The sequence below is a fragment of the Arachis stenosperma genome, chromosome 6 (genome assembly GCF_014773155.1).
Source record: "Arachis stenosperma cultivar V10309 chromosome 6, arast.V10309.gnm1.PFL2, whole genome shotgun sequence".
In the NCBI taxonomy this organism is placed as follows: domain Eukaryota; kingdom Viridiplantae; phylum Streptophyta; class Magnoliopsida; order Fabales; family Fabaceae; genus Arachis; species Arachis stenosperma.
The window spans coordinates 13,897,270-13,921,286 of NC_080382.1; the positions used below are offsets into that span (position 1 = coordinate 13,897,270).

Below are 24,017 nucleotides of genomic sequence, written 5' to 3' on the forward strand. Positions count from 1 at the left end.
TTTTTGGTAATACATAAAAATATGTTAGTAGTAAAAAATTATTTTTAAATATGTAATATATGTCATTAATATTTATTTATTTATTATAATTGAAGTGATTATATATGATATAAAAAATAATATGTAGGTTAACTAATATAATTTTGTAATATGTATGTTCTTTTGGAGGGAAAAATACTATAGTAATTATATATCTTTACCATAAGCGTAAATTGTTTTGGAGCTAATTAAATCCCATACTTTCTAGTCACCAAAAAAAAAAAAAAAAATCCATACTTTCTTTGCAATAATTCTGGTAATAACCTTTTAGGCAAGAAACAAGAAATTTTAGTTTTACTTTTTCTCCATTATCACCCTTTTGCAAAAAGTGTGTTTTTGCATTTAGATTTTCAACACATCATTTCTTGATCCGCCATCACTTTAATTTGTTCTAGAAAATTCAGTTAAAAGTCATTGTTATGTGTTGAAATATAGTGTGTGTTAGTTCCTCTTTTTATCATTGTCATTAATTTAATTGTATACGTGATTTTATTTGTTAACGTGTTTTTCCCACCTTTTAGTGAAAAAAAAAAGGCTCAACAAAAGGGTCTTGGTACCGTGGCTTAATTTGGTTTATATCTTAATGACGACAAGGCCATAAATTATTCCTTTTGAATATGAGTTGTTTAACCTTTTTCACAATTGTTTTTCATTTTTTTAAAAAAGAAAAAACATTATTTTTTATAAATATAATTATATTACTATATATATTTATATATAATTCAATTGGTTGGAATCCCAAATTTATTTAATAGTAAATGATAATATATATCCCATACATAATATGAGATGTTAAAAGGAAATAAAAAAATGTATGTTAGGTATACAAAATATTTTTTTACCCTTCATCACATATATACATAAGAATATTTACTTTGTGCTATTTTAAGATTTGAATCTATTAACATTTATTATTGACTTATAATCTCATTATTTTAATCCTAATTTAGTTAGAAGGTGTGCATGCTGATTTAGATATTAATTAAAGGGAAGGGATGAAGATAAGTAATGTGATAATGACCCTTTAACTCTAGCTTAGCTTGATTGTCTGCCATCTTTTTATATTTTAATCTTAATTTGTTGAGTTATGTTGATGTGTAGCTCATTCGAACAAGGAGAAGGGTTCTTTCAAAATTTTTTATTATCAACTGTTTTAGAACTTTATAGAATATCACCAATTTTACATGATTTTCTCGTTAATTATTTCTTATCTCTGGAACACTAATAATCTTCTTATATAAAGCTCCTTAAAAGGCGATTTAAATTGAACAACCCTCAATTTGTTTTGCAAGTTATGCTTCAATACATGGTAGAAATATGACAATTTTTTTTAATAAAAAAATGTTTTGTATGTGAACACCCACAAAGTTTTGCATACAATTCTAACCCATATATCATTGCACACCTTTGAATTTCATTATATAGCTCTAAACTAATTAATTGTTACCCGTTAAATTATATTCATGATTTTAAAATTAATTATGTTAAGTATATATTAAAATTAATTACCAAAATTAATTATCGATATAAAATATATATTAAAAATAAATTTTAAAATATAATTAATTTAAATATACAAATAGTATTTTTATTTTAGAAATTGGATACGCTCTCATTTTTGAATTAATCACCAAATTTAGTACCTAACAATGCAAATGTAGCCGGCATCTATCACCGTAACACAGATAATAACTAGGGTTATTCTATATTATCTGTATTTTTTTTAAGTTTGGTCAAAGCAATGCATAGGAATTTAAAGTTTATTCAAATTGTGTAGTCTTCTCTTTATAATTCATTAATTCTATCATTGTATTAGGTTTTTTCAATAATGTCAACTTTTTTTATATGCAATGCTAAATCAATTACACCTTGTATTGCCATTTATACCAGTCAAATTTTTTATTTACGCTAGAAGGAGGGCTTGAACCTCCGACCTTGTGGTTAACAGCCACACGCTCTAACCAACTGAGCTATTCCAGCTTGTTAAAAATAAATTTCAAAGAAAATATTCATAATGTAATAAATAAATAAAGAGAATGAAAAAGTAGTAAATTGAATAATGGACGAACTGAAAAACCAACGACAAAACGGCTCCCACAGTCTCATTCTCTTCTCTCTTTCAGTTTCCTTCTTCCTTCGCTTTCTCTCTCAACACAAGAAGCTCAATTCTATTCATATATATACATAACCTTTCACCAAACAACAACCACCACATTTCACATTACATGCACCCAACAACAACACCTTCTTCTTCTTCATGGCGGGTCTCTACTCTTCTTCGCACAGACCCACCTATTCTTCTTCGTCTTCGGCTTCTTCATCTTCGTCTTCAAGGCTTCTCCTCTTGCTCACGGTGCTGCCACTCACGTTAGCCTCCTTCGCCTTCGTTCTCCAATGGCGCGGCGGAGTCACCGACCCTCTCTCCCGCTGGTCCCCCGATCAGCCAGACTTCCCCGGTATGTCGTCCGACGCCGACGGAGGAGCCAACTCCCATCCCGCCGGAACCTCCCACCTCCAAAGCGCCAGCTCCGACTGCGCCACCATCCTCCTTGGCCACTCCTCCAATAACCACCCTTCCTTTCCGTACTTCCGCGACTGGAAGCTCGATTACTCCTCTGATCTCAGGCCCAAGGTTTTGTTCTCAATTCGAGATCCAATTCCATCGTCGTTTTGCTTTGCTCTCTTCTGCGTTTTAGTCTCAATTGTGATCGTTGCTTTCGGTTGACCCTTGCTTTGGATCTATCTGCATAAACCCCTTTTGGAAGATTGAATTTTGAAATTTCCGTCTCATCAATTTATGATTTTATTATTATATTTTTTTAATCTGCTTGATTGATTCATCAGTGAAGTTTAAATTTTTTCGTTAAAGAAAAGCTCTTTTTTTCCCCTTGGTGTGGCAGATATGCATAACAACGAGTACTTCAGCTGGTTTGGAACAGACTCTGCCATGGATCTTCTATCACAAGGTCATTGGAGTTTCCTCTTTCCTCCTTTTCGTGGAAGGGAAGGCTGCATCACCTAATGTATCTAGAGTCCTCGAAAGCATTCCTGTGAGTTCAAGCAATCTCTATCTTGCATTTTAAATTGTTATTATTAACTTTTTTAATTCAATTAGTACTGTTGTATCAGTAATCAATTTGTTTTTATGATTTTGGTTATGGCTATTTTAATTTATGCTTTGAACCTTTTTGATGCTCAAATGAAACGTCTTTTTCTTGTTTCAGGGGGTTAAAGTTATATATAGAACTAGAGAGTTAGAAGAACAGCAAGCTAAAAGGTATGCGTGTTCTACTTTGGAAACTTTTTTTTTTTTTTAATTTTTGGTGTAATCAATTTTCTTTCTTTCTTATTAAATGGCCTTTTCCCCTTTGGTGGAGCCACTGACTGTTTAACAATCATCATGATTGAAACAAAACGTAAAGAACAAGAAGTTTTGAGCATTATTGACCAATTTGCCATGTAGACTTAATGCTACCTTTTTTTTTTACTGGGTTTAACGTTTAACATGTATTGTGGATCTGGCTTGGCTTATTATTCTTATTCTCTGTAGATTTGTCCCCATAGATTTGTGGCAGAGACATTTTAGTTTGCAAATATTCTAGTATGTTTTATCTAGTCATGATAAATGTAACGGTTTGGTAGTTTCTACTGGAAAATTGAAAGATTGAAGCTTTCAATGCATTAAAAAATTTAAAAGCTTCAATCTTAGGTAATGTTAACAAGTGCCATAAGCCAAATAGTAATATTTGTGAGCCAAACCCTAAAAGTAATAGTAATATTACTGGATTGTTATTGTGAGCTAGTGGTTACTTGTCCTAAATGCAAAATGTTCCAATCTATTGTCGCCCCACAACAAAGGAAGCCAAATACAACCGCCAGACTGCTCTCTTTATTATGGAATGCTAAATTGTGATATAAACAGCCCATTTAAGATAATGTTATCAGTTTCTTCCTTAGTGTGGATTCTTTAGATTCCGATGTTCTTAATGTTTATGCACACAGGATTCTGCTTTTTTAAATAATGTGCCAAATCTTTTGTAATCCCTGTGTTAATAAGTATTTTGTTACCTACCAGTCGAATATGGAATGAGACTTGGTTGGCTAGCTTCTTCTACAAACCATGCAACTATGAGTTGTTTGTGAAGCAATCTTTGAACATGGAAATGGCTATTGTCATGGCAAGGGTATGGTTTGTTTTCCTTGTGCTGAATTATTATCTCTATATAAGTATATATGATATTAATTCCTTGAAGGTCTTACCTTTTTACGATGCTGTTATATTCAGGAGTCTGGAATGGATTGGATCATTCATCTGGACACTGATGAGCTAGTATATCCAGCAGGAATACAGGAGTACTCTTTAAGACAGTTGCTATCTGATGTTCCTGGAAATGTTGATATGGTTATTTTTCCAAATTATGTGAGTGCATGTGTTTTATTTAAGATTCTGAAATTACTATCATTCGACTTAATTAGATGATCACACTGTGTTCGTTTGCTGGAATAATGTTTCATTCAGGAGAGCAGTGTTGAGCGAGATGATATCAAGGAGCCTTTTAGCGAGGTATATACATAGATAGCTTTTGTAAGGTTTTGAACATATAATTGAATCTGTTTCTGAATCCAGGCACTTGGCACATATTTAACATGTAAATATAAATCCAATCCAGATTTTACTTTGTAGCCCTTCTGTTGCTGGTTCATTTTGTTCCAACTTACTCTGTCCCAAATGGAAACAAGTAATATTTGACATATTTAACTTATAATGTTTTCATAGGTTTCAATGTTCAAGAAGAACTATGACCACCTTCCAAAGGATGTATATTTTGGAAATTACAAAGAAGCAACACGTGGCAATCCAAATTATTTTCTTACTTATGGAAACGGGAAAGCTGCTGCTAGGGTTCAGGATCATCTCCGCCCAAATGGTGCTCACAGATGGCACAACTATATGAAGACACCTAAGTATGTTGATTCTGCTTATTTCATTGAATGCATTTCTATGAAAATTTGCAACATTCTTTTATAGTCAAGGGGACATATAGTTGCATGTTTGTAGTTTGTAGTTTGGAGTTTAATTATATGCCAAGTTGTCTTGTTCGAAGATTAAAAATAAAAAAATAAAAAATTATGTGTTTGCTGATCTCATATTGAACAAGTCACATTTGCTTCTTCAAGCTTAGTGCAAACTGTTGGTCTCATATTGGCTGGTCTTGACAATCTTACAGTATTTTATGCTACTTTGGTGAGCCTCGGTTATTAGTCAGCATTGACTTTTTCTGATTAAATTGACATAGCGATAAAAGATTACCCCCAAATTCTAATATTCTAATAGTGGTTTCGAACTTTCTGAACATAATTTGCACTGATCCAGATGTCATATATGTTCACAGTGAGATCAAGTTGGATGAAGCAGCTGTTCTGCATTACACCTACCCCAAATTTTCCGATTTGACCTCAAGACGTGATCGGTGTGGCTGCAAGCCAACTAAAGAAGATGTTAAAAGATGCTTCATGTTGGATTTTGACAGAGCCGTGAGTTCTTTTTCATGCTTGCTTAGCTTCTGGTTCTGGTTTGAAGTATTACTAGTTTTTATCCGAACTTTGGAGTGAATTATGAGTACCAGATTATCTTTGATTACTACATTCTTTTTCTTTTCCCCATTTTCCTGTTGATCAGGGTGATCGCTGCATTCTTATATTGCAAGATTTTGTACATCTATTGGTGAAATGACATATAGTATTTAAGTCTTGCACACAGGTTTCCTGGTTAAGTCATAACAAAAGTCGTGTCTTTTCTTTTAGTTTGCTTTAATTCTGTGCATGATTGGGTGACACACTGTCATTTTTTTTCCTTTTCTTCAAATCATATAGTCGTCTATTTTAATAGTTATTCTATGAAATCGGTACAACAGCACATCTTTTCTTTTTCCCTCCTTTGATGACTGAACTCCATGACATGATGTGAATGGTATCTCTAGTTTTCTTTTATTCCTTCTTGGTTGGATAGGTGAAGTTCTGAATTTTCTTCACGTGCATGGGTACATATTTTGTTTTGATGAATGCATTTAATGTATGATGTAGGCATTCATAATTGCTTCAACTGCAACTGAAGAGGAGATGCTTCAGTGGTAAGTTCCCCGAGCAGATTCAACTTCACTTCAAATTCCCAAATTATTTGCATTTTAAAAAGGGATTTTCATTTGATATAGGTATCGCGAACGCGTTGTGTGGACAGATAAAACACTAAACCTGAAGCTTTTGAGGAAGGGCATCCTGACTCGCATTTACTCTCCCATGGTATGTTCATTTGCCTGACATCCATGTTGTGGTTTCTCTCCAACCAATTTTATATATTCATCATCTGCATGGTATCTGACTAAACAGTCTGAACTTTCTCCCAAAATAATTATCTTCTCAGGTTATCATTCAGAGTTTGAGGGAATCCGGAGTTTTTCGTTCTGTGATCGCGAAAGCAGCCGAAACAACACTATCAAAGGACAACTTTTTAAAATCTGTTGATAGTAACAACTCAACTAGGAATGGCAGATCAGAAAACATTTTTTCTAGAAAATTTGATGCAAATGGAGTATCCCAATCAACTGCAAGAAGAATTTTGGGAGTCATAGATGATGGCTTAACCCCTTCAGCAGTACCACCATTATCTCCACCCAGACTTGATCACTCTAACCCCATTACATCATAATTTTTTTCAAAAAAAAAAAATTTCCTGACTCCTTACCATTGTCAGAACTTTTAAGGAGGATTTATACTTGAATTGTAGCTATTAAGGTGAGCCATTCAGTTTTTTGGATTCTTGGAAATTTTTTCCGATCATTTATCCAAGCGCTCGTGTAAATTTCAGGTTTAGATTTTTAGGCATAGTATAGGAATCACACATAAATTTTGTTAGCAATATCTTCATGATTCTTTTCTTCCTTTTTCCCTTTTATTTTTTAGAGACTTGAGTGGAGCCATATTGGCTGTGGTCTTGATGGAAAATAGTGTCTTGTTGAAACTCTTCCACACATTGGAAAACAATATTATACTGATCAATATTTTCTTCTCCCAGTTGGAGGCTGAAATGATTGATGAAAGTGAGAAAAATTGTGAATGGTGTATTGCCAATCATTTATAGTTCAATATGTTGTTTTAGAATTGATTTTATTGTTAATGTTGATGTAAAGGAAGCTGATAGTTTTACCTACGTGGAAAACAATATAGGTTTCTTTACATGGCAATTCTAATTTGGTTTCTTTACATGCAAGGATGATAACATATTGGAGAATGGAGATTAAGATAATAATCAGTGTTTCTGGAAAGATTGATAGTTACATTCACCAAAAGTACATAGAAAATCACCTACAAAACAATGCCTTGGATTCATAGGTAGCAACAAGGTTGTCATTGTGAATCTAACGTTTAGGACACAGACAATATTATCTTGTGGTATGCATCAGAGTCATAATCTCTACTGATTCAAGCAACCAAGAAAACAAGGAAATCAAGAACGATTATGATATAAGTCTAGTCATTCAATTTGTCCATTAGGCAGGGAACTTTGTTACATGATACAACAAGAAAAATGATATCTTCAATTTATATATCTCACCAAAAAACCATCCTATAGAAGCAAGTTACAATTTTGTTTATAACAGCAGCGATAGTTGTGATTCTCATCACCAATACAGAAAGTGTATCCCATCAAATAGCCTAATCAACATCCATAGTTTGTTCACTACTCATATTGGTGGACCACAATTTTATGGTACGATCATGTGAGACAGTAGCAATATAACTGCCATCTGCAACCAACAAACAGGACAAGACAGAGTCAGTGTAGGGGAAAATAAGATTCTGTGAGATGTATACTGACAAACAAAAAGGTTATGGTGTATCTTGTAAATTTCTATACAAGAATATCCGTATGCAAAATAAAAGATAAAATGAGCATCATAGTTTCTACTTCCTAAGCCTAGGTGATCTTATAATCTAAAAATGAGCATTTTCAGGGTTCCATTGCATTTTCCGTGTCTTGGTTTGCATTCCCCAACAAAATTACAGAACTCATTGTAACATTTTTTTCCGCTGCAAACTATTGGCTAAATTCAGTGGCACTTCAAAATGAGATCACTTTATTTGATTAATCATTTGGGATTCTATGATCAACAGATAAGAGCAGTAAAGCATGGTGCATGGATATACTCAAAAAATAACAAATAAGCAACACGAGTGTGAAAATCAGAGCCATATATTATGGATGCAATTATTCCTTTCTAAGTAGAAATCATACCAACAAGAACATCCACAGAAGTAACTTTTGCTTCATGCCCAGATAGTGTCTTCACAGGCTTGAAATCACGGGCTGACCACACCTGATGTCAAAATATAAAATATAAATAATTAGAACCAGAAGAAAATGGACTGCTAAAAAATATTGAAATTCTCTCTTCGACAGATTGTTGCTGTTTCACACGAGTGCATACCTTAGCTGTCATGTCATATGAGGCAGTTACCAAAAAGTAACCTTCCTGCGGCTCAAACTTAACTTGTGATATTAAGTTGGAGTGAGCAGGGATGGTGTACATGGATTTCTTCTTTCTCAAATCCCAAATACGACAAGTGTTGTCTTCACCGCCTGTGGCTAAATGATATCCATTAGGTGAAAAGCTAATGCCAAGAACCTGAGAACAGAAACATAATCATAGTCAATCTTTTGCAATTCGAGAGCATTAAAAGACTGTATAATCTTATAATGTCTCACCGGCTTGACATGACCTTCAAGTGCAAGAATGCTTCGCCCAGTTCGGAGATCCCAAACACGAGCCAAAGCATCCAGTCCACAAGATGCAGCTAACGATCCATCTTGATGAAAAGCTAAACCATATACACTCCTACTGTGGCCTTCTTGAAGAAGCAACTCCTCACCTGTTTCTACGTCCCATAATCTCCATGTCTTGTCAAAGCTAGCAGTGCCTAGGTACTTTCCTGATGGATGGAAAGCAATTCGTGCAAGACGGTCAATATGACCCTCGAATGTCTTCAATAAAGATCCCTGGTCATTCCAATATTTTGCGGTCCGATCAGCAGATGCAGTCGCTAAATGGTTGTGCACAGGAGAATAAGCAACATCAGTTGCACGCTCTGTGTGTCCCTTTAAGGTACAAGATTTGATGACTTTAGGCATGCTCCACAACTTGGCAGCTCCGGTTAGAGAACTGAAAAACCAAAACATTATCAATTATATAATTTCACAAGGCAATCATGGGGAATGGGGAGTAAAGTTACACAATTTGTAACAAAGACACACCAAGTAGCAAGCGACTTTCCATCTCGTGAGAAGGAGCAACCAGAAAGCGGTCGATCATCTCCGATTTCACTGAATTCAAGACTCAAATTAGCAGCCTGCTTTAATGCCCAATCCATCTCCGCATCCACATCTTCATCCGGATCATCTTTTCTTCTCCGGGCACGTTGAAGACGCAATGCTGCCCTAACCAAAGAATACTTAGCAATATCAATCCTAGCATCACGGAGAGACTTTGGCCCTTCGGTGTAAAAGGGATACTGTATCTCTTCCTCGTCCCCATCCTTCCCGGCAGTAGCCACAGTCTCTTCATCCTCATGAGCCTTCATCAGCTTCTCCAGCTGGCCATCGGCATCCAGCTTCGCCATAATCATCCTCAACCTGTCCCTCCTCTCCATCTCCCTCTCACCAAACAAAGTTATGGGCTCACCAAGCCGGCGAAGGCGAGCACGCACAGCCATGTCATTGGTCGGAACAGCCAAAGCGGCAGCACGCCTCTTCATCATGAGCTCCTGCATTGCTTTCTCCTGCCTCTCCCTCACCAGCCTACTCTCCTCCGATATCTCATACTCCCCGGCACCCTGGTTAACCCTTCCACCGGCATCATCGTTGTCCGAATCAGAATCTTCCGAACCAACCTCGCCATTTTGCGCCACAGGTGGTCTAATAGGCGGCGGGCGAGGAGGGAGCGGCGCCAATGGACGCACCACAGGAGGGGCCGGAATTGGGGCTATGGGAGGCACAATAGAAGGGGGAGGAATGGTGGGAATTGGAGCCATAGGTGGCACAGGCGCAGAAAGGGGAATAACGGGTGGTGGAATAATGGGTTGAATTGGGTGTGGTGGAGTTGCAGCATTGACGGAAACATCAGAGGAAGGTCCTATGGCGGATTCAGAAGCAGTATTTGATGGAACATTTTCTTCATCCACTTCCATGATAAATAATTAGCTCACAAAAACACAAAACCCTGAAAAATTCATCACTTTAAGCTATTATTAATTCTTGCAGCAGTAACTACTTATACACAATCTAGCTATCAGAAATTGAGAGAGAGAGAGAGAGAGAGAGAGAGAGAGAGAGAGAAGCACCTGCAAGCGAGCGTGGGAGCTGCGACTGCGAGAGAGGTGGTGAGATTGCCGGCGATGGTGGCCTTTCGTTCTGGGTGCCAGATTCTCTACTACTTTTGGATGTTAAACCCAAAATCTTTAATTTTATATAATTTCTTTTTATTTCGGTTTTAATTCTTTTTATATTAAATTTTCTATTTTTATTCGAAAATAAAGTAAAGAGAAAAATAATAAAAATAAATATCCTAACATAAATATTCATTAAAGTAAAAGTATAAAATGACACTAGGCTAAAGAGGCTTTTGTATGGAAAAAATGAATAAAAATGTATAATTTATTTTAAAAAATTAATAAACATAAAATGACACATTTTTTTAAATAGGCATCTAACTAATTATCAAAGAAAATTTTTATTCTTATTACTATGTTTTCTCTCCACCATAACATGCACTAAACATTCTTGGTATCGCATATTCATATGTTTATTTGATTTAAAAATGTTTATTTCAAGGCTAAATAAACATTATGAATTTATATATAACAAAATGAGATATTGGGTTTTGTTGCATTAATATTCGGTGCATAAATAAAATTGAATGAAAATTGAAAATTATAATTAAATTTGTAAAAATAATATATATTATACATAATATTTTTATTTTATTAATTTTCTTTTGCATAATGAAAAATACAATTCGCATAATATTACTAACACTTCTGTTAATGATTCATCTTGAGATGTTTATGACTTAGCCCGGCCAAAAACATAAATGAAGAAGAAAGATTAATATAAAAATATTTCTAGACCTTCAACTTCAAGAAAATTTAAGTAATTCCTCTCTAGTTTGCCACAATGATAATAAAGCGGCTCAATTTTATGGATATGGGAGGCTTGGGTGTGATCTGCCCAGATATGGATTTATGGCGTATAAGACAAAAATGTGAGACAGTTTTTTCTGAGTCCAAGGTAGAAGAATTCGGACCATGTGAGTTCTTTGGTTATAAAATTCTGTTTCACAAATCGCATGGTCTGATTTGTAACTGGAGAAATTTGAAATCTGAAACGTGGAATTCGAACCCTCCCTTTTGCTTGTTGTTGGTAACTTTTTTACGTTATGGAGGATCAAATCAGACGGTATGATTTAGTTTTTTTTTATATTTTTTTGAATCCGGTTAACCTAATCGAAGGGTCCGATTTTGTTTTAGGGACATATATAAAAGTGTGTAATTGAGGGAAGAGATCTAGTCGCGTATTCTTCTCCTTCTTCAATGTCTTCTTCTCCTTCTTCAACGGCTTCTTTTTCTGGTTTTTTCTTGCTGTGATTCATGAAACCAAGAAATTTATTAGTCAAGTTCATGTTTTTTTTAAGTGACAGAGAGAAATGAGTGACAGAGTTCTATTAAAATTGTATTATTTTGGTCAGATTTTGTTACAAACATCTGAAGGAGTGAAATTTGTTTGTGAAAATCCATTAGATGTTGTTATTCCTTTCACAATCTCATTTGAAGAGCTCAAAGGCGTGATCTGTGAAAAGATTGACTCTGAAAGGGCAAGAAAAATATCTTGTATTCTGTACAGATATCCCATAACGGTGTTTGGTAGATTCTTCCAATTTCAAACCAAATATGTGACGGACGAAGCGAGCATGCAAGAGATGTTTTCGATATATATTGAAAACCGGGGTCAGATCTCGTTCATCGAGTTATATATTGAGTTTGAACAATCTGATGCCGATCGGAATATTTTACGGGAAGATTACAATAGTGACAGTGAAGAAGAGTTCGAAAGCAACTAGGAAGTTATTGGTCCAGACGGAAATGAAGATCAAGGTGACGGAACTATGGCTCCAGATGTGACAGAGGTGGCAAATGCACTCGCAAACAAAGGGCCGTTTGAGGAGCCTTCATTCATGCAAGTTTTGGATTTGGAAGCCATGCATGTAGCGGAGTTTCCGGAATATATGAGTGCAGGTAGGTAATTCGTCATATTTATAAAAAGGATTAGAATTTTGTGTTAATTTATCTTGATAGATGGACCAAACAGTTAAGTGAAGTGCGAAAATATACTCAATTGGTATTTGTTTTTGTGTATATGTTTATTTATTTAAGTTTAAGATAGTAATTTTTTTTAGTTAGTTATTGATTTAGTTAAGAATAAATTAGTATTTATTAACCATTATTTAATCATGCGTTGATGTCATAGTTGTCAGAATCGAACCGGTAATCGAAGGGTTTAGGTCACTGGGTCACTACTTCAATTGCTGGGTTAGTGGTTTAACCAGTTGACACAATCCTATGTAAATAAGAAATAAAAAATAGTCAGAAATTTAAAATTAAAATTCAAAATACATATGTTTACTAATATTTTAAAAATATCAAGTTATTTTAAACCAATATGGAACATGAACAATAAATATTTTATTATTTTTACTCTATCATGAATGTTTTTATTTTCTTTTTATATTAAAATAACTGTTATTTTTAAATTTTAATAATTTATTAATTAGTTTATATCTTTTATACTGTTATATACTACAAGTATTTATTAGAAAATAATATTAATAGATATGATATGATTATTAAAAAATAAGTAAGTTTGTAATTATTGTTCGCACTGGTTCGATGCCTTGTACGGTTCATTTACTGGACCGGACCGATTAGGATTCAGTTCACTGGGTTTGACAGTCGATCCGACTGGTCCGGTCCGGTTTTTACATATGAGGCTGATGTTCTTATTTTGTTTAGAGTGATATAATAACATGATGTAAGGTTTGGATTTATATCATACTTGATGTAATAAATATTGATTTACCTTTATTTTCGGTGTTTAAATATCCGTGTATTAATTTTTTTTTGTATGGTGGTTGTCCCGGCAGAAATTCCTATTGTGCATATGGTGAATTTGCCGTTGGTATGGAATTCGGTTCCAGAGAAGCTGTTATTAAGGCGATAAAAGAGTATACCATACGACGAAGCGTAGACTACCAGATGTATGAGTCTGAGCCATTGACATTTTATGCCAAGTGTACACAGTATAGCATGATCAGCAGGAGGTACTGTTGGGTTATAAGGAGGTATAATAGTAGTCACACCTGTATCAGAGCCACCATTTCACAGGATCATTCGAAGCTGGATTCTATCACAATTGCAGAAGCAATAAAGCCGTTGGTTGAGGCTGACCCCTCCTTAAAGGTAAAATCGGTTATAACAGAAGTGCAATCGAAGTTCAACTACACCGTTAGTTATCGGAAAGCATGGTTGGCTAAGCAAAGGGCAGTAGAAAAATATTTGGAGGTTGGGAAGCATCGTACGAAGCGTTGCCTATATGGTTTAAGGTCATGTGTCATAAAGAGCCATCAGTTGTTGTCTATTTTGAGACTATGCCTGCATATCAAGGTGATGACTTGGTGGGTGATATTCGGGTACTACATTGAGTATTTTGGAGTTATTATCCCTGCATTAGGGCATTCAGACATTGTAAGCCAGTTGTCCAGGTGGATGTGACTCACTTGTGTGAAAAGTATAAGGGTTGTCTACTAGTGCCAGTTTCACAAGATGGCAAGAACAATATCGTCCAAATTGTATTTGCTACTGTGGAGGGAGAGACTTATGATGCATGGGCACCTTTTCCTTAGTTACCTGCGTCAACATGTTGTCACTCGGAATGGTGTGGGACTAATATCCGACTGACACGAATCCATCAATGCAGCTGTGAAACGTAGTAACGGAGCTTGGTCACCTCCATCGAAGTTGCATGAAAACCAACTTGCATCAGGAAACATTCAGTTTAGTTGCTTCGACCGGCAGAACGAGGTCTTTGAAGTGCGCAAGATGCCAAGTGGACTGGAGTTTGCAGTCGACCTACGTCGCCTTCATTGTGATTGTGGTGACTTCCAAGTGGACCGGATCCTCTGTCGACATGTGTTCGCATGTTGTGCCAACCAACGACTAGATTGGCAAGTGTATGTGCATGATGTGTATAAGATGGACTAAGTTCGACGGGTGTACCGAGTTAGGTTTAGGCCACTGGGTAATCGTACTACATGGCCTGCTTACAACAGACCTCGGTTCGTACTAAATTCGTACGTGAAACGCGTCACCAAAGGTCTCCCCAGGATGACACGCTTCTTGAATGAAATGGACACGCGAATGTTACGTCGTCCTAGGCGATGTAGACTATGTTGGGCTGAAGGACACAGTCGTAGTAGATGCCGTCAGTCAGCTGGTGCTAATACCGACAGAGATGCTCATTAGATTCACAGTCTAAGATGATATGATATATGTAGCATTATATAGTATGACATGAATTTTCTAATTAAGTTAACAAGATATGATATATGTAGCATTATATAATATGACATGAATTGTCATATTGAGTTAATATGACCTGATATATGTAGCATTATAACTTATGACAATCTAGTATAATAAGATATCTATAGCATTATATAATATGACATCAATTGTCCAAATGAGGTAATATGATATGATATTTGTAGCAATATATTAAGATTTATGAAACATTAATACATAGTCCACATCATTAATACATAAATAATCTAAACATACAAAATAATCTAACCATAGTCTAGATCATTAATACATATTGTCCAAGACATACAAATAATCTAAACATAGTCCAGATCATTAATACATAAATAATGTTCATTATACAACAACTACTTTTTCATTGCCCACTTTACATCCTTCACAAAGTTCTTGCATTTTTTGGCGGCCTTTTTGAACACAGATGGAGTGTACCGATTAACGCTATGACGTGACAGATCTACCTCAGATTGTAACCTTTGACTGTGTCATCTGGAGTGCGTGCCTGACCTGTATACAATTTAATTAAAACAATTAAATATAGTACATAAGGTAATCAAACCAACAGAGATACCACATATCATTTAGTCAAACCAAACAGAGATACCATTTATGAACACAAAATAAGTAACTAATCAAACATGTAAAGCAAAATACACAACTTAATACCATCATTATGGGATTCCTCATCCTCATCGAACTCCTCTATTTCATCCTCCTCATCCTCGTCCTCGTCATCCGGGTCATCTACTAGATACACATCGGTCTCTTGCTCAACTGTGTTAGCATTTTTTTCAATGAGTCTCATGGAAACACGGTTAGGTTTTTGACTATTAAGAATTCCGCGTCCACTGTCACTCCTACTGGAGTCAACAGATATGAACCCTCCAGAAGCAACCGATGAGGTACGGCATGGATGCCTCGCGTCCAATGAATACCTACCTGCCATGAACTCAGGTTGATGGCCATATTGTGATTGTCCTGCATATGCAGCCATGAACCCAAGCAACTGGCTAAAAGAACCTCCTTCTCCTGGTTCAAACTGTGACATACCCCAATATTGTTGATGTATTGACAATGACGGGGTGATCTGTGTCTAAGGTACATACTGGCTTGAGGACTGAGGTTGTTCTTGTGGAAGCGAATTTGGAGGTGATGGTGGCGGCGACTGTGGCTCTTGCTCTTCATTGTCATCATCCATATCCTGATTACCCTCATCATTTTCTTGAACCACAAGATTCGACAAGTTCAAGCGGTCCCCAAATTTTGTTCGGTACCAGTACATGTAAGTATCCAATGGATGCTGTGAAGGCATGGGAAGCTCAGTAAGAACGTGGTTATACCTATTTGTCCAATGCATCACCCAAAATGAATGACTCAGTGTCGTGGCCCAGTTAAGATTCTTAGGACCAGTCAGGACTTCTCCATACGCCTTGTCCAGATTCCGTTCCTGATGAAGTACTCCCTGAACAAAACCGAACTGTCGCCTATACCTATCGGTAGCATGCCACTCGATACATTCAAATGACGCCAACGGTACTGTAGCGCTCCAGACAACCGACTGCATGTAGATTTCGGCAGAAATTATGTTCGGATCCACGCGATTCACAGCATAAGCAATCCACACAAACTGGAAAAAATAAAGAAACTCATGATTACAACCCACATAGCAGTAACAATAACAATGCTTCATAAGATTTACCCATACCCTAAACCCGAAACTAATACTTCTTTAATGAAAACACACTTGGCCTTCCTGAAATTCATCAAAGGCCTTCCTAAAGTGAGCTAGCGTCAGATATCTATATTGTCGGTCACCACGCTCCCAGTTACGCCACCTAATATGATATATTTAATTAGCTCAAATGAATTTTAAATATCAAGATACGGGTACATTGTAACATAATATTACCTGTTTGCTAGCGGAAAACTGCAGGGTTCCCTAGGAAGCGGCGATAGATATGGCAGTCGAATCCAAGCCCAACCGAGCAGAACTGTTAGTAGACCATCGATTTTCTTAGTCAAAACGAGATGCCCTGCATAACGCCCTATAGAGGTGTGCTAGGCATGCCGATCCCCAACTGTACTGTCCAATACTGCCAAAATCACGAAGCAAGGGTAGAAACTTCCAGTGCACACCTGCCCTAGATTTATCCCCAAACAAGATCGTCCCGATCAGCAACATAATGTGGCACTTCACATACCTCTGTATACTATTTTCATCAGTCAAATGTAAATTTTTTTTAGATTCCGCAGTCACGTCAGTTTTATGCAGCTTCCTCCACAGTCCGACTTACGCGGTGCAACTCCAAATTGATTCAAACACTCCGCCTCCAAGGCTTCGAAACTACTCATTGTTATCCTTGTGACTGGAAGACCGTCTATCGGAAAACCAAGAATTAGAGCCACATCTTCAAGAGTCACGGCACATTCACCAATGCGAAGGTGAAACGTATGTGTGTCTGGGTGCCACCGTTCGATTAGAGCATTCACCAGTGCTTTCTGACATTAGACTACCCCAATCTGAGATGCATGATAAAAACCAGTAAATCGTAAATGCTCCTCCACCCTATCATTGTACCGATCCGAAGGAATTGGGTGATCACATGTCAACATTCTTAATTTCTACAAAAAAACATAACAAATTATTAGTCAACTCATTAACAATTACTAACTTATTACTAAAAGATAATTTTTTAACCACAGCAACTAAAACAATAAACTCCTACCAAAATTAAATAACCGTCATGGTTACAAAATTTGCACAACTAACTCAACAAGAAACAAATTACTTGAAACCACACAACTATCATAAATTATTTTACTAAATCCTTATAAAACAAATAATTCTAACTTCTAAAATTAATTATTAATCCTTAAAATTATTCATAACTAACTACTAATAATAACAATAACTAATACATAAATTTCTAATCAAAATTCTCAACAATATTATAACATCTAGAATAATATCTAATATTAATTAGTTATTTACTATTATTTAAACATATTTTTCTCAAATATAAAAAATAATAATAATCAGTCCCATTATATGCCTAAATTCATTTTCTAACAACAATGATAACAATTAACTTGCTAGCAATGATAATTATAATTAAAAAAATTAAAATATTCTCAAAATAAACTAACATGCTTTAAAAATAATACTATTAATCATTCAGTATTAACAATTTCTCACGACAACAATAACATTTAACTTCATTCATAATAATTATAGTTAATAATTTTAAAAGGATTTAAAAAAAAATTAACGTTGTTTTCAATAATAATTATAATAAAAATATTAAAAAATTAAAAAATTATGTTCTTTATAAAAAATCCCTATCATTCTGTTTACAATTTAAAATTCAACAACTAACAAGAATAATAATAATTAATTTACTAACAATAATAATTATAGTTAAAAATTAGTAAAAAAAATTCAAAAAAACTTATAAATGTTGAAAAATACTAATAATCATTCTATTTATATTCCTAAATTACATTTCTAACAATAATCATAATAATTAAATTTTTAACAATAATAATTATAAATATAAAATATTTAAAAAAATTAAAAAAAAACTTACATAATCAGAATGATTGAGATAATGTATAATATGAAACTCAGGTCGAAAGGTAAAAGTGAAGTTCAGAGTGAATGGTGAAAGTAATAACTCGGATGGTGAGTGCGGGTCTATGTTGGGTGCAACACCACCGTTCGGGAAGAAGTCTCTGCGCGACACGTGTCCTCCCTGTTACAACACGGACCGTGCGTTTTGCCAAACGCAACTCGGACCGTCCGTTTAGTGGAACGCAACTCGCAGAGTGCGAGTTCTGGTTCCACTAATCCCACAACGAGGTGAAGCACCTCTACTCCCCATATGCGAGTCCAACACCACCTTTGGTTCCATATTCAAATTAAAAAGCGTAATAAAGCTTTCTTCAGCTGACTAGAATCAGTCACATGAATCAAAGGATGAAAATTAACATTTCTGAGTGACATTTATTCAAGTTCATTTCTGAGTGCCAATGTGAATTGATCACACAGAACAAACTATGAGCAGCAGAGACAAACAAATAGAGGGGCCATAATATACCATCAAGATCACAAGAATGAACATATTATATAGCTCCACTTTTATCTATATACATAAACCTCTAAATAGGGTAAGGGATAAATCTATAACTACAACCATGGATCCAACATAAAAGCTATCTAATAAATTGTATTGAAAGTTTGAAACAAATGCTGTCTCATCCTTCCTCTCATATCAATCTACTTTTACCATAAAAACCTGTTGTTTTATTATTATGTATTTTACAATGTTTTCTAGAGAACAAAACTTATGTATCTCCAAGCTACCTTCACAAAACTAGCAGTTTCATTAATATGCCTTTGAATCTTTGATCCTTAGCTTCTCTTATGTCTTCACTTGCCATGCAGTAGCAGTAGGTACCTTATCCACATGAGCAAAACTTCCTCTTCTTCTTCCTCTGTTGTTTCCTCTTCCTCTACTCATATGATTACCATGATGATGTCCATTGGTTTTAGACCATGACATGTTCTCTCTCCTTCTATTGGACCCATCCCATGCCCCCCAATTTGTATTCCCGCCGGTTCTTCCTTTTCCCATGTTGTGGAAGTCCACGCCGTAGGACTGCTCATGGTTCCAACCCCAAGCATCATTCCCAGAATATTGCCATTCATATTCTTTCGCGGGTTCAGCTGGAGGAAAATAATTCTGTTCCCAAGAGTCTACTCCCTTGTTCTCTTGCAGGTCATAGCCCCAACCTTGGGCCACAACAGTGGAAAGCGGATCAGAAGGCTTTTCTTCTACGTCGACATCCCATCCGGTAGGGCAAATAGGCAGATCCTGGACCTGAGATTGGTTACCACTGCTAACTTCGTCTCGAGCGTCATCCTCGAACCTGGCTTTCTCCAAGTCCAGAAGAAGTTCAGGGTCCACGCTTGAGTTCCAATCGACATTGTCAATGTACATGTTGGGATCGGGCAAAGATATGTCACAAGGGAGGCCTTTGATCTCAGCCCAAAACCTACTTTTCGCATTGTCGAATGCCTCTTTGCCAGCAGAGTCGTCCCAGTTTACCACACTGCTGTGTAGATCCATATACTTTTTGCATTCTATTAGTTTTCCCCACGGCACTGAACCAACCGTAGTGCAAAACTTCTTTTCCCAGGCTGGCACCGTTGAATGCCAATTATCTGAGAAATAAGAAAGGACGAGGCAATTAGCTTGTAAGGACATATTACTGTCAATCGCAATAAAAGAAAAATGAAAAAATGTCTTACAGTCCAAACAAATTTGAAAACACAGGAAATAATGTGAAGATTCAGGAGCAAGAAATCAACATTCACAAGAGATCAACATGAAAGATGAATATGAATACATAGCATACCCTAAATGGATCATAAGCCCTAAATGGATCAGAAGCAATAACGGTGGTCCACTAAAAATTGATTCAGTTATAACATTAGCATCTTTCAAAGTATTTTCCGTTGTATCAGTTTGCATCGCTCATACAAGATGCCTTCTCAAAATCAATCATTCTATAAGCAGAGATACTTCAAACAGATGTGTGAAAAGAACAGAAAACTTGCAACACTTGAAGCAGAAACTAAGAAATGCTTAAGTACTTCCAAGATATACCAAGGCTGCATTACTTCATATGATTGTTTGATTCAACAAAAAACTATTCCAATTAGCAAGACCTACCAAGCTTCGGTACAAAAGCCAACCAACAACATTTTTTATAGAATACAAGTATAACAGATGAACCATTAAGTATCAATCATTGAATGGCGCAGGGAATCATCTCAAAAAGGCGCCTCTAAAAGATTTGATTAGTAGATACCTAGACAGCTTCTGTTTGAAAAACAACAGACTATGTTTCAAAGGTAGATCAAACAGGAAATTTAGTAATTCCTGCAATACTGCAACAACCTAAATTTTGCCAAAAAAGGCAAAAACAAGAGTCTTTGTGTTCAAAACACCAAAGAAGTAAAAAATTTCTATTTGAACGAAAGATACCCTAAAAACAAAAATATAGTTTAGTAGCTTCGCCAATTAAACAAGTTAGGGTTTTGTTTTCAAATTGTCACTAAAAGATTCAATTCATAGGTATCCAATTAAATGAGTTAGGGTTTTGTTTTCAAATTGTCACTAAAAGATTCAATTCATAGGTATCCACTTGGAATTGCGCAAGCACACACAGTCTGAGTTTCACCACATCCCGAATTCGCAGAACATCATCTTCAAAAGGAAGCTTAACAAATCTATAAGCCTGTCGGTTTTCAACAATTCAATGACATGAAATTGCAACCTAGCAACCTACAAATCAATCACATTCATAAACTCATCCGGCCCATAATGATCGAGTCACTCAGGTAGCTTAAAGCCTTTAATAACCAAGATCCTGAGCCTTATAATAGCACAGACAAAAAATGGCAGGGTTACACTATGGAACACACCATCTAAACCACAACTCAAACACATGGTGGACAAACAAACTCAACCATATATGTAATTGAAGTCAGTTCCAAGAAACCTATAACCATCACAAATCAATCAATCATTCAAGAACAGGCATTTATAGTTAACAAGGGAATCCTATTCTCTGAAAACCAAAAGCCAAATTGAAGACTTTTCATCAAAGGTCGGTGATGTAATCATGTTGTGGTTCACAATTCTATCACCTCAGCCACTTCTTGAAACCAATCTAATAGATAATCCATGCAACAACCAAAGAATTAAAAAATTAAATATATAACAACAATAATAATGAAGAAAGATCCCTTCAAGAAACCAAGAGAATAGTAATAATGATCAAAATTTTAAAAAATAAAAATCGGTAATACTAACCGAAGGATGGCTTTCTTTTGGAGTTAAAATTTGAGGATCGCCAGCGACCCACTTGATGATGAGTCTCACCATGCTGTTTTCTCCAATTAGCCATGCCAAGGACCGAAATTGAGAAAGACCCAGGGAAGAATAACAAATAAATTTTCAATCTTTGGGCAAAAGGGTAGAAGAAGATGATGATGACGACAACACAGGAATCGCGGAAAATCCTACACACAAACAAGAAAGAAGAAAACGGTGTGTGTGTAGAGAGAGAAAGAGAGAGAGAATGAAATTGTAAATGGAAAAGAAGGCGTGAAGATGAACAACACAATACAACACAAAAGAGTGACCCCACAGAAAAGAAACGCTACTACGAGGTTTCTTGTAACTCTTTCTTGTGTTGCGTTGTTTTGTTTTGTTTTGTTTGAAGCACAGTGAGTGTTTAATTGCAGCCCAAGCTTCTTATTTATAGCACATGTTTTCCCCTTTTTACTTAACTCACTTTTATTGTCGTTAATGTAAAAATATTACTCCTATGCCTCTCAAAGTCCCAAAGTCAAATTTAGCGGTTTCATTTTTACATGTGAATACCAAGAAGGGAATTAGAATCCGTTTAGCCCAGATCATAATAGACTTAATGAGTTGTTAGTTTTTAGCCTATATAAATACATTTTTGTTAATATTATGGTGAAAATTCAGGTGCAGTCAACTTTACGTAAAGTTGATATTTGAGAGCCGTTAGATAAAAATTTAATTAAATCAGTCAAATCATTTAACAGCTCTTAGATATCAACTTCACGTAAAGTCGACGCAAATTAATTTTATTATGGAGCCACAGTATGTGCTGCACCGCGTTATGGAGAGGAGGAGAGCTTTACATTCCCTATGGTATCAGTGAAAATAGAAATCGGACCGAGGAACTTGTCACAAAATTGGACCGTGCGAGAAGTGGTAATAACGCGGACCGTCTGAGTTGTGGAAGAGTGCTCCACGCGTCGCACGCCCATAGCTCCTAGGACGGTGCCCCTTTTAACTCCACAGGTCCCTTCCTATCCTCATTTTCCCCTTTCTTTCCCACCCACCCACCGAGTTTCATGCCATTTTCTTCTCCAACCACTAAGAACTTGAAATATCATTCTTTATACATACTTTATTTCTAAATTATTTATTGGATGAATAAAATATTTACTTAAGTAATTTATATTTTTTTTGTTATTATTTAGTAAATAAAAAATATGGATTAAAACGTAGGAAAAATAAAATCAGTTATATGCTAAAGCAAATTTATTAGGTCTGATACTCTGATCTAGTTGACATGTTACTCTAAGTTGGGGATCTTGATCACAACTCTACTCGTCACCTAGTAATCTCTCGGTTACCATTTTTTCTCTTAGATGTTATTCTTTGATTTAATATTAATTTGGATTGTGAATCTAATCTCTCGCAAAAATATTGGATGTGTTGAATTTTACTCTGAAAAAATATTTACTCCTCCACAACTCAGATCCAACGCAGTTGCTCAACCTAAATAAAAAAATTCGTAAACAATGAAATCGGACCATGCGATTACCTTAAAATAATATAAAAAAAATTGATTATGTACAACTCGCAGGGTCCGATTTCCTTAATGTTATCTTCGTCTCTCTTCTCCATGCAAATCGGACCCTCCGATTTGCTCAAAGAAATCTGAAAAAGCAAATTGTTGGGTCCGATTTCTTCTCATCAACTTTGATAAAAAAACCTATCCCACTGATTGGTCTAGCTCTTTCTTATCCCATAACCCCGCGTAACACACACTCCTCTTTCATAACCAAAAAAATCAGCCTAAACTCGACCGCACATGAGTTTTTATCTAATATTATATATACTTAAAGCATATAAATTGCAGGTTCAACCCATTTAGACATTTAGTCTTTGAATTAAATGGTACAAATTAATTTTTTTTTAAATTACGGATTTAAGTATTACGAGTTAACTGAGTTGATGCACATACTATAATCTATATACCCAACTCTAGAAAAAATACTGGGACGAAAATTTTATAATTATTTGTATATAAAGTTATTTTTTATTATCGAACAATAAATTGTAAAATTTAATTTTAATATGTTATAAAAATTATTTTTATTTAAAAGTATTATTTTTAGAAATTTTATTTTTTGTATAAATTATACTTTTAAAATATGGTTAAACAAATATTTTTTTTAAAAAATATTTTTAATCTTTTTCTTTGAATAAGTGTCATACGAAAATGATAAATAAATTGTTAGTATGAATTAAATTAACTAATTTAGTAAAATATATAAATTATTTAATAATTTTTTATTATTATCTCTATATAAATATATTTTATATGAGTAGTTATCTTTTCATATATGTTAATACAATATAGTTATACTTATGCCAATTATA

General features: G+C 35.2%; 3 protein-coding genes and 1 non-coding gene across 4 annotated transcripts; 1 reads left to right on the plus strand and 3 right to left on the minus strand.

The window, feature by feature from the left end:
* Positions 1–1,945: 1,945 nt before the first annotated feature.
* TRNAN-GUU (transfer RNA asparagine (anticodon GUU)) lies at positions 1,946–2,019 on the minus strand. Its single transcript has one exon. It is a non-coding gene; the product is annotated as a tRNA-Asn (tRNA).
* A 95-nt stretch (positions 2,020–2,114) lies between these two features.
* On the plus strand, positions 2,115–7,182 carry LOC130933252 (glycosyltransferase-like At2g41451). The gene is made up of 11 exons (XM_057862812.1): positions 2,115–2,671; positions 2,940–3,089; positions 3,264–3,316; positions 4,115–4,223; positions 4,325–4,459; positions 4,559–4,603; positions 4,817–5,004; positions 5,433–5,574; positions 6,124–6,170; positions 6,252–6,339; positions 6,461–7,182. The coding sequence occupies exons 1-11, from the start codon at positions 2,297–2,299 to the stop codon at positions 6,743–6,745; spliced, it is 1,617 nt and encodes a 538-aa protein (XP_057718795.1). The 5' UTR covers positions 2,115–2,296; the 3' UTR covers positions 6,746–7,182.
* Positions 7,183–7,561: 379 nt separating this feature from the next.
* On the minus strand, positions 7,562–10,549 carry LOC130933251 (U4/U6 small nuclear ribonucleoprotein PRP4-like protein). The gene is made up of 6 exons (XM_057862811.1): positions 10,435–10,549; positions 9,350–10,313; positions 8,804–9,257; positions 8,526–8,723; positions 8,333–8,414; positions 7,562–7,844 (listed from the first exon to the last, which is right to left on the minus strand). The coding sequence occupies exons 2-6, from the start codon at positions 10,279–10,281 to the stop codon at positions 7,753–7,755; spliced, it is 1,758 nt and encodes a 585-aa protein (XP_057718794.1). The 5' UTR covers positions 10,282–10,313; positions 10,435–10,549; the 3' UTR covers positions 7,562–7,752.
* An 8,392-nt stretch (positions 10,550–18,941) lies between these two features.
* LOC130936831 (uncharacterized) lies at positions 18,942–22,024 on the minus strand. Its single transcript, XM_057866990.1, has 2 exons — positions 21,624–22,024; positions 18,942–19,966 (listed from the first exon to the last, which is right to left on the minus strand). Exons 1-2 carry the CDS (start codon positions 21,715–21,717, stop codon positions 19,164–19,166), a joined length of 897 nt encoding a protein of 298 aa, XP_057722973.1. The 5' UTR covers positions 21,718–22,024; the 3' UTR covers positions 18,942–19,163.
* Positions 22,025–24,017: the final 1,993 nt, after the last annotated feature.